This window comes from Pecten maximus, chromosome 5 (assembly GCF_902652985.1).
Source record: "Pecten maximus chromosome 5, xPecMax1.1, whole genome shotgun sequence".
Lineage (NCBI taxonomy): Eukaryota > Metazoa > Mollusca > Bivalvia > Pectinida > Pectinidae > Pecten > Pecten maximus.
Window position 1 is genome coordinate 571,020 of NC_047019.1, and position 16,034 is coordinate 587,053.

Below are 16,034 nucleotides of genomic sequence, written 5' to 3' on the forward strand. Positions count from 1 at the left end.
CGAGTGTGAAATAAATTCCATATCCAACAATTTCGAGTCGTGTGACCTGTTTCTACCACAATAATATCGGCTTGAATCAAAGGGAAACGTGGCCAAGTATAATTTCGCATATGCAAATAAAGTGTACCGGTGACGTCCGGGACCCGGTGATGTGACGTCATTAGATTATTGATGACTTCAATAACAATTGCAGTTTGGGTTAAAGTTCACCGTGTTAGCCAATCAAAATGCGTACAGAGTTTATACCACGTGTGGTATAAACAGATTGTCAATCAACAGCTGTAATGATTAACTGATGGTCTGAGAGTTGATTAACATGGCGTATTGTGGTAGAATATACATTTATACATTTTTTATTGTCTTAGATTCAATTTTCTAAACGTCATGAATATTACTGATATACTACTGTTATTGTAATCCGATGGTGTGTTGATTACTGACTAGTAAATCCTACAGTGTAGTGTAGGCTTGATTCCAGCGTTGTTGTAGACTGTTCACTATACCCTAATTAATGTAATATAAGTATTATATTACATACGTAAACCGTTTTAATAAGGTCACCTGATACTTTATATCAATGACATGTAGGTCGAGAACCTCAGATAAGGCTATTAAGGTTTTGGAGTGTGGTCAAATTTATTTGCTTAAATGGCAGCCATCCAAAAAAGCAGCTTCAATTCTAAACTATTGTTTAAGTCAATTTTCGTTACAAATTGATTTATCTGTAGACATCTCGACACTTCCACGAATTACATAACATTTTACACAAAATTCGCAGTCAACCAAACAATAAACACTGTTTCCTTTAAAACATCACAAAAAAATAACTAGTCCTATATTTTACACTCCCTCATCAGTGTTTGTGTTTTGTGTCGTTTAAAGCACAAAGGGTACAGTTGTTTCTGGTTCGTGGGCTGGGGATTCTATCGAACATTTTAACACTTCCGGAAAATCGCATTACCGGTGAAGATCGACGCGCCAGTCCATAACCGGAAGTGTTTGTTAAGTACTTCCGTTGGATCGGGACACTGCCATTAACCCGTCTGTTTTTGTGTATATCCGGTAGTTTCCTGTCCTTTCGTTTATATGAGTCATAAGAGGATGTGTTTATGTAGGGATGAACCTCTATTTGATCATCCGGGTCTTTTGTGATGTAGAATGATCCACGAGATGGCGCTCTGCTATTTTCCACTGTGTTTCCTGGGGAAGGCGGGTGGGGGACGTTGTCCACACAACTGTCCGCTCTGTCACTGTGGGCTTTTACATATGGTTTGGACACTATCGTGAAATTTGGCGATACAGTACGTTCTGTGAAATGACTATTTTTAGATAACCTAGAAACACGTGACGTTGCAGAACCGATCCGTTTTAAACTATTCACTTCCCAAGCCTCTTTAATAGCTAACTCCCCTGGGGTCGAAAAGTTCCGGCTCATCCGACTTTCAGATTGTTGTCGTGACGTCACGGGGGGCGCATTTGGTCTGTATTTTCCGAATATCTCGTCGACAGGTTGAGAACATAACGATTTTAACCATGTTGTGTTCGTTTCACCTGAAAGTTTTGTTTGAAATTTCTTATCCACATAATAGTAATCGAAATTTTTCTTGCGTGCGTGTCGAAATGGAGATTTGAATTTAGATGAGACTTTAGTTCCCGGTCGGTGAATGGTGTGTCTCGGTGAACTTTCTATTTGACTGCAGTCTATAGACACAAATTTAAGACTTTCTGGGATTTTGACATGATGTAATGGTCGTTTGGATTCGTTCATGGGAGTAGAGACTGGGCATTTGTAAAGAGAGCCGTCTGCCGGCACGGGCGACAACCGGAAGACGTCATCCTGAACGCCCGGAAGTTGCCTCATCACAGCGGTATCCCTGGCTCCGGTCGTCGTCATCACCATCTGTGAACAAACATGACGTCATTAATCATCAATAATCAAAAAGATGTGCCTCTCTGGAAAGAAGAAAACTAAATAATTACATAATTGATAGCATTGCCAATTTTGCCATTGGTTTGATACCCAGGTAAAAGTGTTATTTAAACTTCTTATCTACAGCCGAATGAAAAGTTTTTTTGTTTTTTTTTCAGAGTTGAATAAAATTTCAGAAATGGCTTTCGGGACGTCCCAAATGTCACCGTTTAATTGAAACTTAATTAAGACATCCCGTCAATGAAAAAATGTTCATAATGATACAACATTTGATTACGTATCGATGGTTATTTACTCTACGCACGTGCATTTATACAGTTCTATTGTATAAACAACTTTTGTAGTAAGATTACATTTCATAAATCAAAATAGAACTAGCCGAATTACACTGTCAAAATAAATTGGATGGTATATATATATTTCTCTCGGTACAACTACGACAAGAAATTCAAATCTATATCTTCGGATCATCAACACATAGTGTATATGATACATTGTGCTAATAAATACATATATAACTTAGCAACACAAATGATGAAGGAAGACAACTTTTTGACTCGTGTCCTGACCGGGCCTCGAACTCACGATCTACGGTACCCAATCGCCTAGCTAGAAATACCCGCAGCTTATACCGCTGCGCCACATCGGCGTTCTTAAAAAAGAACGTTTTAATGGCACAGTGATGGTCGGCCCGATACCCTGACATGATCATTGTGGAAGTCGTCTATAAGATGATATGAATACTTGGATCGCAATGTATTTACATACATGGATACGAATTGTACATATATTATATATATTTCTCTCGGTACAACTACGATATATTTGTATATATATATACAACATAGTACCACAAATGACGAAGGAAGACAACTTTTTGACTCGTGTCCTGACCGGGCCTCGAACTCACGATCTACAGCACCCAATCGCCAAGCCAGAAATACCCGCAGCTTATACCATTGCGCCACATCGGCGTTCTTTTTTAGAAGAAATATTTATGTCTTAAAGGAATTTTTTTTATTACAGAATGCTATAAAAGGAAATGTAATATGAATTGAATTGAATACATGAATTGAATATTTGACCATTAATGGTCTTAAGCTGCTGACAAAATATACTTGTGTTTGGTCGTGTTTAATCCGATATTAAGTAAACCATTAAATACATAACATAGACGCTCCAATTAGCATAATTTAAACATGTAAGTCACGCGCCGTATTCACATCCGGGTTCTTAAACATAAAAATATGTACATATACTTTCCATAATCTTATTTAACTAAGTTTAACTTCATTCTGAACACATAATACGGATTACCTTGTATGTACGTGATTTCGACAATCCACTCTCCGAATTCCGAGGACTCATTTTCATAGGAGATTTCGGGAATATATGAAATGCTGTTTTTGACGAAACTGGCATATTCTTGTCAATATTTTAAATAATCCACTATGAAATTCAATCTTAATTCACAGCCTGTGTCTACAGTACACAAATTATACACCGAATTTTAAACTATTATAAACGTCTAGAATTTCGTTTGGATAATAAGACGACCGCCTGGTACAATATAATCCCGGATTTAGTTACCACTTTGCTACTAAACTTCAAATTATCTTGTCATTTGATACCCTTAGTATTCCGTTCAAGGGTAGGACTCGCTGGAATAGTTAAACTGTGTATGTTAGGGAAGGGCGCCCTACAATCATGCCTGTTACCAATTATATATCAATATCATACAACTTTTGTCAGCTGGAGTCAAAACTAATTCATTTTTTCTCAAAAGAAGTTTTAACTTGTAATTTAAAGTTGTCGTAAATTATTTATGAACTATTTATCAATTATATATACAAATTAAAAGTCTATTTGTCCTGTATATATACTGATGTTCCTATGAGAACCAGACTGTTTGTACTGTATATATACTGATGTTCCTGTGAGAACCAGACTAGTGTACTGTATATATACTGATGTTCCTGTGAGAACCAGACTATTTGTCCTGTATATATACTGATGTTCCTATGAGAACCAGACTGTTTGTACTGTATATATACTGATGTTCCTGTGAGAACCAGTCTATTTGTACTGTATATATACTGATGTTCCTATGAGAACCAGTCTGTTTGTACTGTATATATACTGATGTTCCTGTGAGAACCAGACTATTTGTCCTGTATATATACTGATGTTCCTATGAGAACCAGTCTATTTGTACTGTATATATACTGATGTTCCTGTGAGAACCAGACTAGTGTACTGTATATATACTGATGTTCCCGTGAGAACCAGACTAGTGTACTGTATATATACTGATGTTCCTGTGAGAACCAGACTATTTGTCCTGTATATATACTGATGTTCCTATGAGAACCAGACTGTTTGTACTGTATATATACTGATGTTCCTGTGAGAACCAAACTATTTGTCCTGTATTTATACTGATGTTCCTGTGAGAACCAGACTATTTGTACTGTATATATACTGATGTTCCTGTGAGAACCAGACTGTTTGTACTGTATATATACTGATGTTCCTGTGAGAACCAGACTATTTGTACTGTATATATACTGATGTTCCTGTGAGAACCAGACTAGTGTACTGTATATATACTGATGTTCCTGTGAGAACCAGACTGTTTGTACTGTATATATACTGATGTTCCCGTGAGAACCAGACTGTTTGTACTGTATATATACTGATGTTCCCGTGAGAACCAGACTATTTGTACTGTATATATACTGATGTTCCTGTGAGAACCAGACTGTTTGTACTGTATATATACTGATGTTCCTGTGAGAACCAGACTATTTGTCCTGTATATATACTGATGTTCCTGGGAGAACCAGACTATTTGTACTGTATATATACTGATGTTCCTGTGAGAACCAGACTATTTGTACTGTATATATACTGATGTTCCTGTGAGAACCAGACTATTTGTACTGTATATATACTGATGTTCCTGTGAGAACCAGACTGTTTGTACTGTATATATACTGATGTTCCTGTGAGAACCAGACTGTTTGTACTGTATATATACTGATGTTCCTGTGAGAACCAGACTATTTGTACTGTATATATACTGATGTTCCTGTGAGAACCAAACTATTTGTCCTGTATATATACTGATGTTCCTGTGAGAACCAGACTAGTGTACTGTATATATACTGATGTTCCTGTGAGAACCAGACTATTTGTACTGTATATATACTGATGTTCCTGTGAGAACCAGACTGTTTGTACTGTATATATACTGATTTTCCTGTGAGAACCAGAATATTTGTACTGTATATATACTGATGTTCCTGTGAGAACCAGACTAGTGTACTGTATATATACTGATGTTCCTATGAGAACCAGACTGTTTGTACTGTATATATACTGATGTTCCTGTGAGGACCAGACTGTTTGTACTGTATATATACTGAAGTTCCTGTGAGAACCAGACTGTTTGTACTGTATATATACTGATGTTCCTGTGAGAACCAGACTAGTGTACTGTATATATACTGATTTTCCTGTGAGAACCAGACTGTTTGTACTGTATATATACTGATGTTCCTGTGAGAACCAGACTATTTGTACTGTATATATACTGATGTTCCTGTGAGAACCAGACTAGTGTACTGTATATATACTGATTTTCCTGTGAGAACCAGACTATTTGTACTGTATATATACTGATGTTCCTATGAGAACCAGACTATTTGTACTGTATATATACTGATGTTCCTGTGAGAACCAGACTAGTGTACTGTATATATACTGATGTTCCTGTGAGAACCAGACTATTTGTACTGTATATATACTGATGTTCCTGTGAGAACCAGACTGTTTGTACTGTATATATACTGATGTTCCTGTGAGAACCAGACTAGTGTACTGTATATATACTGATGTTCCCGTGAGAACCAGACTAGTGTACTGTATATATACTGATGTTCCTATGAGAACCAGACTATTTGTACTGTATATATACTGATGTTCCTGTGAGAACCAGACTAGTGTACTGTATATATACTGATGTTCCTGTGAGAACCAGACTGTTTGTACTGTATATATACTGATGTTCCTGTGAGAACCAGACTATTTGTACTGTATATATACTGATGTTCCTGTCAGAACCAGACTAGTGTACTGTATATATACTGATGTTCCCGTGAGAACCAGACTAGTGTACTGTATATATACTAATGTTCCTGTGAGAACCAGACTAGTGTACTGTATATATACTGATGTTCCTGTGAGAACCAGACTGTTTGTACTGTATATATACTGATGTTCCTGTGAGAACCAGACTATTTGTACTGTATATATACTGATGTTCCTGTGAGAACCAGACTGTTTGTACTGTATATATACTGATGTTCCTGTGAGAACCAGACTATTTGTACTGTATATATACTGATGTTCCTGTGAGAACCAGACTAGTGTACTGTATATATACTGATGTTCCTGTGAGAACCAGACTAGTGTACTGTATATATACTGATGTTCCTGTGAGAACCAGACTAGTGTATTGTATATATACTGATGTTCCTGTGAGAACCAGACTATTTGTACTGTATATATACTGATTTTCCTGTGAGAACCAGACTAGTGTACTGTATATATACTGATGTTCCTGTGAGAACCAGACTATTTGTACTGTATATATACTGATTTTCCTGTGAGAACCAGACTAGTGTACTGTATATATACTGATGTTCCTGTGAGAACCAGGCTTTTTGGTCTTTACAACCTCTCGGTCTGACACTTCAATAGCTGCCCTTAAAATCTGACCCAAGGATGAACCAAAATCTTTGATGCAATATTTATTTATCTATTTATTTATTTTGATTGATTTATTTATTTATTTATTTGTTTATTTATTTATCTTTTATTTATTTACATATACATATTTTCTTTATTCGTTTTCTTTTCTGTCAAATAAATACCAAGAGTATGAATATATTTTCATTGAAACTGATGAAAAAGTTCAAGTCGAGTTTTAAATCGCCCTCCTTATCTTAAATGATAAAGTAACTTAAACAGCAATACCCTGCCTTAACAATTTGACTTGATGTTTCGGGAAATGATGATTGTGTACGTGGGACTAGGGAGATCTGGAGCACATAACAGGGAACTAACAAAGATACCATAAGAACAATAGCATGACGTCATACTCTAACTGGTAATTTAATGTCGGTGCTACTCAAACCGCACGCGCTGTAGGAAGAGAGGCGACCCTGGTAATTTAGTTCCGAACTCGGTCATACATCACCTTAATTGGTGGTATGTCTCCAGGTTTATCAGCCGTATTGGCTCTTCACAACAGATGAAAACTGGCTGAGAGTTTCGTTGTCAGTTTAAAACAAACGATAAAGGTGTTTTCTGTAAAAATGGATGTCCCCTGAATGGCGAACAAATGGATTGCGTTCTGTTGATATCTGTCCAGTGATTGGGACAGATTTTAATTAACGATTCTCCGGTTACTAATCAAAAGTTTATTACCGCTTTCCTTCTACATCTCCTCTATGGAGACACATACACTGGATGTTAAAGCATTTTTATATATACCGCAAATTGACTTAAAATATGGTTAATTCTGCAGTCTTTCCCTGCTTATTGGTGTTATTTTTACTTGCAATCTTTAAAAACAACCAATACTATCAAGATATTGCCAACAGGAGGGTCACATCTCTCTGTAACAAGATGTCGATCGATATGTACCATGACCTCAAACTTAGTGTACAGAAGGAAAACTGGAGTCTCGAACAATGTCACACAGCCAGTGTACAAACATAAAAAAACATCCAAACAACAGGCTGGCCCTAGAAACCTATCAAACAACAGGCTGGCCCTAGAAACCTATCAAACAACAGGCTGGCTCTAGAGAGAGCTATCAAACAACAGGCTGGCTCTAGAGACTATCAAACAACAGCCTGGCTCTAGAGAGAGCTATCAAACAACAGGCTGACTCTAGAAACTATCAAACAACAGGCTGGCTCTAGAGAGAGCTATCAAACAACAAGCTGGCTCTAGAGAGAGCTATCAAACAACAGCCTGGCTCTAGAGAGAGCTATCAAACAACAGGCTAGCTCTAGAGACTATCAAACAACAGGCTGACTCTAGAGAGAGCTATCAAACAACAGGCTAGCTCTAGAAACCTATCAAACAACAGGCTAGCTCTAGAAACCTATTAAACAACAGGCTAGATCTAGAAACCTATTAAACAACAGGCTAGCTCTAGAAACCTATTAAACAACAGGCTGGCTCTAGAAAGAGCTATCAAACAACAAGCTGGCTCTAGAGACTATCAAACAACAGGCTGGCTCTAGAGAGAGCTATCAAACAACAGGCTGGCTCTAGAAACTTTTCAAACAACAGGCTAGCTCTAGAAACCTATCAAACAACAGGCTAGCTCTAGAAACCTATCAAACAACAGACTGACTCTAGAGAGAGCTATCAAACAACAGGCTGGCTCTAGAAACCTATCAAACAACGGGCTAGCTCTAGAAACCTATCAAACAGCAGGCTAGATCTAGAAATCTATCGAACAACAGGCTTGGTCTAGAGAAACCTGTCAAACAACAGGCTGGCTCTAGAGACTATCAAACAACAGGCTAGATCTAGAAATCTATCGAACAACAGGCTTGGTCTAGAGAAACCTGTCAAACAACAGGCTGGCTCTAGAGACTATCAAACAACAGGCTGGCTCTAGAGAGAGCTATCAAACAACAGGCTGGCTCTAGAGACCTATCAAACAACAGGCTGGCTCTAGAACCTATCAAACAACAGGCTGGCTCTAGAAACCTATCAAACAACAGGCTGGCTCTAGAGACTATCAAACAACAGGCTGACTCTAGGGACTATCAAACAACAGGCTGACTCTAGGGACTATCAAACAACAGGCTAGCTCTAGAGAGAGCTATCAAACAACAGGCTGACTCTAGAGAGAGCTATCAAACAACAGGCTGGCTCTAGAGACTATCAAACAACAGGCTGACTCTAGAGACTATCAAACAACAGGCTGACTCTAGAAACCTATCAAACAACAGGCTGGCTCTAGAGAGAGCTATCAAACAACAGGCTGGTTATAGAGAGAGCTATCAAACAACAGGCTGGCTATAGAGAGAGCTATCAAACAACAGGCTGGCTCTAGAAACCTATCAAACAACAGGCTGACTCTAGAGAGAGCTATCAAACAACAGGCTGGCTCTAGAAACCTATCAAACAACGGGCTAGCTCTAGAAACCTATCAAACAGCAGGCTAGATCTAGAAATCTATCGAACAACAGGCTTGGTCTAGAGAAACTTGTCAAACAACAGGCTGACTCTAGAAACCTATCAAACAACAGCCTGGCTCTAGAGAGAGCTATCAAACAACAGGCTGGCTCTAGAGAGAGCTATCAAACAACAGGCTGGCTCTAGAGACTATCAAACAACAGGCTGGCTCTAGAGACCATCAAACAACAGGCTAGCTCTAGAAACCTATCAAACAACAGGCTGGCTCTAGAGAGAGCTATCAAACAACAGGCTGGCTCTAGAAACCTATCAAACAACGGGCTAGCTCTAGAAACCTATCAAACAGCAGGCTAGATCTAGAAATCTATCGAACAACAGGCTTGGTCTAGAGAAACTTGTCAAACAACAGGCTGACTCTAGAAACCTATCAAACAACAGCCTGGCTCTAGAGAGAGCTATCAAACAACAGGCTGGCTCTAGAGAGAGCTATCAAACAACAGGCTGGCTCTAGAGACTATCAAACAACAGGCTGGCTCTAGAGACCATCAAACAACAGGCTAGCTCTAGAAACCTATCAAACAACAGGCTGGCTCTAGAGACAAAAACAAAAGGAAACACAACAACAGGAATGGGGAGACATTTAAAAAAAAAAGGGGGGGGGGGGGAAGACAACACGAATTAAAAAGATTAAAAATCAAACCGTCCGCTTACTCATTCCTTGTAGAGCTGTTTTCTGTACTCTAACCAATCTTACTATCGTATATAATTTGACTTCAGTTTCCATACCGTACATATGTCATGGAGTCCACTGCGAGGGCTTATTTAATCAACGTCATTCTCATGTGACCAAGAACAATCGCAGTCATTACTTTATTTATTTAATGCTATTTACGTAGATTGTCCTTTGTAAATATGATCTGTCCATATCTGTCCATATTGTCCATATATGTCCAAATCGTTAGGGACCTGTCCCCACAACTTGTAAATCGTTAGGGACCTGTCCCCACAACTTGTAAATCGTTAGGGACCTGTCCCCACAACCTGTAAATCGTTAGGGACCTATCCCCACAACCTGTAAATGTCGGTGTAAACACGGTACGTGTACAGCATGTCGGCGTAAACATGGTACACGTGTACAACATGTCGACGTTAACATGGTACACGTGTACAACATGTCGACGTAAACATGATACACGTGTACAACATGTTGACGTAAACATGATACACGTGTACAACATGTCGGCGTAAACATGATACACGTGTACAACATGTCGACGTAAACATGATGCACGTGTACAGCATGTCGGCGTAAACATGATACACGTATACAACATGTCGACGTAAACATGATACACGTGTACAGCATGTCGGCGTAAACAAGGTACACGTGTACATCATGTCGGCGTAAACATGATACACGTGTACAACATGTCGGCGTAAACATGGTACACGTGTACAACATGTTGGCGTAAACATGGTACACGTGTACAGCATGTCGGCGTAAACATGGTACACGTGTACAGCATGTCGACGTAAACATGGTACACGTGTACAACATGTTGGCGTAAACATGGTACACGTGTACAGCATGTCGGCAGTAAACATGGTACACGTGTACAACATGTTGGCGTAAACATGGTACACGTGTACAGCATGTCGGCGTAAACATGGTACACGTGTACAACATGTTGGCGTAAACATGGTACACGTGTACAGCATGTCGGCGTAAACATGGTACACGTGTACAGCATTTCGGCGTAAACATGGTATACGTGTACAACATGTCGACGTTAACATGGTACACGTGTACAACATGTCGGCGTAAACATGATACACGTGTACAACATGTCGGCGTAAACATGGTACACGTGTATAGCATGTCGGCGTAAACAAGGTACACGTGTACAGCATGTCGGCGTAAACATGGTATACGTGTACAACATGTCGGCGTAAACATGGTACACGTGTACAGCATGTCGGTGTAAGCATGGTACACGTGTACAGCATGTCGGCGTAAACATGGTATACGTGTACAACATGTCGACGTTAACATGGTACACGTGTACAACATGTCGACGTTAACATGGTACACGTGTACAACATGTCGACGTTAACATGGTACACGTGTACAATATGTCGACGTTAACATGGTACACGTGTACAACATGTCGACGTTAACATGGTACACGTGTACAATATGTCGACGTTAACATGGTACACGTGTACAACATGTCGACGTTAACATGGTACACGTGTACAACATGTCGACGTTAACATGATACACGTGTACAACATGTCGACGTTAACATGGTACACGTGTACAACATGTCGACGTTAACATGGTACACGTGTACAACATGTCGACGTTAACATGGTACACGTGTACAACATGTCGACGTTAACATGATACACGTGTACAACATGTCGACGTTAACATGGTACACGTGTACAACATGTCGACGTTAACATGGTACACGTGTACAACATGTCGACGTTAACATGGTACACGTGTACAACATGTCGACGTTAACATGGTACACGTGTACAACATGTCGACGTTAACATGGTACACGTGTACAAACTGTCGCACAACAGGAATACGAAGTGATAATGTTACTCTGAAGTTTTAGACTTAAAATCAGGCAAGAACGGCAAATTCTTAGTTTAACAAAGGAATCATGTCAGCTGAACATAAGTAAATACTCATTTGGACAGAGTGTTGAACTCAGAATGATTCCAGACGGGTCGGTAAGTTCGTCTGCCAAGACTTTTGAGGTAGGTAGGATATAAACATCGGAACAATAACCGTTGTTACTTTAAATACAATATGAGAATGGACGAGAAATACAATATCAGAATGGACGAGAAATACAGGTCCTCGGCGCCCCTGACGAAGCTAAAAATAGCCACTGGAGACTTATGTCCATGTAGTCTGTATTACATAATGAACTCACGTGGAGGAACGTATATATTTCACGAGTTGGACGGAATTCGGGGATACGTTTCGGCTAACAAGCGATGTCGTTACGGGCCGAGACGTAAAATCGACAACCAGTGAAATGATTGATGTGTTCTACTCCTAACAGTACAAAGACAATTACCTGGTAGTGACAGATCACGTGATGTATTAATTATGCACAGGTACTGTCAATCTAATCATGATGTATGTGTAGAATTGTCCGGAGTTAAGGTACGGCCGTGGCTATTAGCTGTACCACTGAGATTAGAGAGGGTGCCCAGGGCTCAATGTATTTAGGATATCAATTTTTCTGACTTGTTGAAAAAAGTAAAGTTTAGATAAAACGCCTGTTTTGACGTCCTGATATCATTTATAAATTGATTTATCTTCATAATCTCTATACATGGGGTATTTAGTTTGACGAAGCTGCCGCTCTAATACTATCTTTACCTTGCCTTTTATAAGGTAGTATCTTATATAATACCTTTTCATTGATTTTCCCTCAATACTTGTGTCCAGCTTGTTTTCAGAGACATACCACAGTCATTAAAAATGGTAGTTGCTACTCCTGCTTAGCGCTCAGCATTTTGGTAGTGGGACGACTGGTTGGCCCGTTGTCAGTATAATGTGACCGGATGGGGTATCGTACTGAGTGTCTTCGGCAGTATGCTTCAGTGAGGTTGCACTATAAATCGGCAAAAGTTCCGGCCTATCTCAAGGAGACTTTACACGTACAAACCGCAGCCTCCCAAAACACACATACGCACTCACCACACGCATGCATGTCGCACGCAAGGGAGGCCGTCCTTAAATGACCTTAGCTGTTAATAGGACGTACGTTATACAAATAAAAACAAAACAAACCAAACGAAACGATGGTGAGATAGTTATGCTGTGATTGTTACGTCATCGCGATACCTTAGACCATATGACGTATGCATTGCTAATGATGTCACAAAATAAAGTTAGTTTAAACCAACACCACAAGGAAGGTCGTGACGTGGTCCAGTGAGATCAACATCCCTAGTCCAGTGAGATCAACATCCCTGGTCCAGTGAGATCAACATCCCTAGTCCAGTGAGATCAACATCCCTAGTCCAGTGAGATCAACATCCCTTGACCAGTGAGATCAACATCCCTAGACCAGTGAGATCAACATCCCTAGTCCAGTGAGATCAACATCCCTGGTCCAGTGAGATCAACATCCCTAGTCCAGTGAGATCAACATCCCTGGTCCAGTGAGATCAACATCCCTAGACCAGTGAGATCAACATCCCTAGACCAGTGAGATCAACATCCCTAGTCCAGTGAGATCAACATCCCTAGTCCAGTGAGATCAACATCCCTACACCAGTGAGATCAACATCCCTAGACCAGTGAGATCAACATCCCTACACCAGTGAGATCAACATCCCTATACCAATGAGATCAACATCCCTAGTCCAGTAAGATCAACATCCCTAGACCAGTGAGATCAACATCCCTAGTCCAGTGAGATCAACATCCATACACCAGTGAGATCAACATCCCTACACCAGTGAGATCAACATCCCTAGATCAGTGAGATCAACATCCCTAGTCCAGTGAGATCAACATCCCTTGACCAGTGAGATCAACATCCCTAGATCAGTGGGATCAACATCCCTAGACCAGTGAGATCAACATCCCTAGTCCAGTAAGATCAACATCCCTAGTCCAGTGAGATCAACATCCCTAGACCAGTGAGATCAACATCCGTTGACCAGTGAGATCAACATCCCTAGTCCAGTGAGATCAACATCTAGTCCGTGAGATCAACATCCCTAGACCAGTGAGATCAACATCCCTAGTCCAGTGAGATCAACATCCCTAGTCCAGTGAGATCAACATCCCTAGTCCAGTGAGATCAACATCCCTAGTCCAGTGAGATCAACATCCCTAGTCCAGTGAGATCAACACCCCTAGACCAGTGAGATCAACATCCCTTGACCAGTGAGATCAACATCCCTAGACCAGTGAGATCAACATCCCTTGACCAGTGAGATCAACATCCCTAGACCAGTGAGATCAACATCCCTAGTCCAGTGAGATCAACATCCCTAGACCAGTGAGATCAACATCCGTTGACCAGTGAGATCAACATCCCTAGTCCAGTGAGATCAACATCCCTAGTCCAGTGAGATCAACATCCCTAGTCCAGTGAGATCAACATCCCTAGTCCAGTGAGATCAACATCCCTAGTCCAGTGAGATCAACACCCCTAGACCAGTGAGATCAACATCCCTAGACCAGTGAGATCAACATTCCTGGTCCAGTGAGATCAACATCCCAATCAGTTAAAGGATTCGGCCCGGTTGTCACACGTACATCTCTATCAATCAGGTTAACACAAACTACGATATACCCCTCAATTCGGTTAAAGAAGCCATGCTTAAATGATCATAACTGCTGAACCAAACATTAGTACCCAGGAGAAAATATTTCTAGGGGGAAAAAAAGACAAACAACATGGCTCTAAAGTATACACCAAAACAAAAAAGTCTTAAGTTCCCCTGACTAACTACCAGTACAACACCTTTTTCCCGTGTGTTAGCTCCCCTGACTAACCACCAGTACAACATCTTTTGTTTCCGTGTGTTAGTTCCCCTGACTAACTACCAGTACAACACCTTTTGTTTCCGTGTGTTAGTTCCCCTGACTAACTACCAGTACAACACCTTTTGTTTCCGTGTGTTAGTTTCCCTGACTAACTACCAGTACAACACCTTTTGTTTCCGTGTGTTAGTTTCCCTGACTAACTACCAGTACAACACATACACAACACAATGCATGTTATGTTTTGGAAAACAAATTTAAGAAATAAAAGAAAGGAAAATCAGACATTTTAGCTAATCTGAGTAAAGTGTTTATAAGATTACATATGTTAATTACATGTACATACGCGATTTAACCGGTGTGTATATAATTATGTATATAGGATCAGATGAGGTCGTATAACGGTGTGGGAGATTGTCTACATACCGGGATTATCAGGGATTTATGGCACGGAATCAGGTCTTCATGTTGCCAAAAATCTATAATTCTATCAATAATAAAAACATAATAAAAATATCAGCTTCAGAGATTTTATAAAATAGCGCTACTAACACAAGCCAGTGGTGTCGCTAACTTTATATACATAAGTAAGAATCAACGATAAACGTGAATTGTTTCTGTATATACGTGTTAAGCGATCTTCAAATTAAACTCTCAACTATTGATGACTCTCGTTTAAATGCATATTATATATGTGTGTTTGCAAAAGAAAATTAATAAATTATTGAGAATTCATTACAATATCTGGACAGACATTGATTGGTGTCTTTAGATTGTATTAATCTCGGTCTCCATTCAACACCACGGAGTAAAATTCGGAAATTGTAAAATTGTGAAATTGATTTTAATTACTGGGTTCTTACCTTTCTATAGGATCGCTGTCATCCAGTTAAAATCCACATTTAAAAATCCATTTTGTACTTGTATCTCCACGAAGATTTTGTCTCTACATGAAATATCAGCAAGAAACTCCTGTTAAAACTAAGTTAATCAACGTCCTGTCGGTAAATAAGTCTATATCTACAACACGACAATGAGGTTTGTGTAGGGATTAAACTACGCCCGCTAATACAGCGGCACACTGCATACCTACATACTTACATGTACAGGTAAAAATATACGGGCACTCGACTACATTTAATCCAGGTGTGTTATTATTACCAAGATCGTGTTGACAGCTTAGCTCGAGATCAGTACCCGGCTCGGTCACTGTTCATTAACATATAGTCCCTCAAGTGTTATAATTATAGAAATGTTTCACAATTTTATCAATTAGCAACGCGCGTGAACTTGGCTGGTATCAATAGTTAAATATTAGTGTAACGTATTAAAATATAATTTCGG

The 16,034-nt window shown here is 39.6% G+C and overlaps 1 protein-coding gene across 1 annotated transcript; it reads right to left on the reverse strand.

Annotated features, from left to right (window-relative positions):
* Positions 1 to 257: 257 nt before the first annotated feature.
* On the reverse strand, positions 258 to 15,765 carry LOC117326781. The gene is made up of 2 exons (XM_033883500.1): positions 15,554 to 15,765; positions 258 to 1,900 (listed from the first exon to the last, which is right to left on the reverse strand). The coding sequence occupies exon 2, from the start codon at positions 1,898 to 1,900 to the stop codon at positions 854 to 856; it is 1,047 nt and encodes a 348-aa protein (XP_033739391.1). The 5' UTR covers positions 15,554 to 15,765; the 3' UTR covers positions 258 to 853.
* Between the last annotated feature and the right edge of the window lie 269 nt (positions 15,766 to 16,034).

Coding starts and splice junctions, on each gene's coding strand:
- LOC117326781 (XM_033883500.1), bottom strand. CDS start 1,900: ATGGTGATGACGACGACCGGAGCCAGGGATACCGCTGTGATGAGGCAA.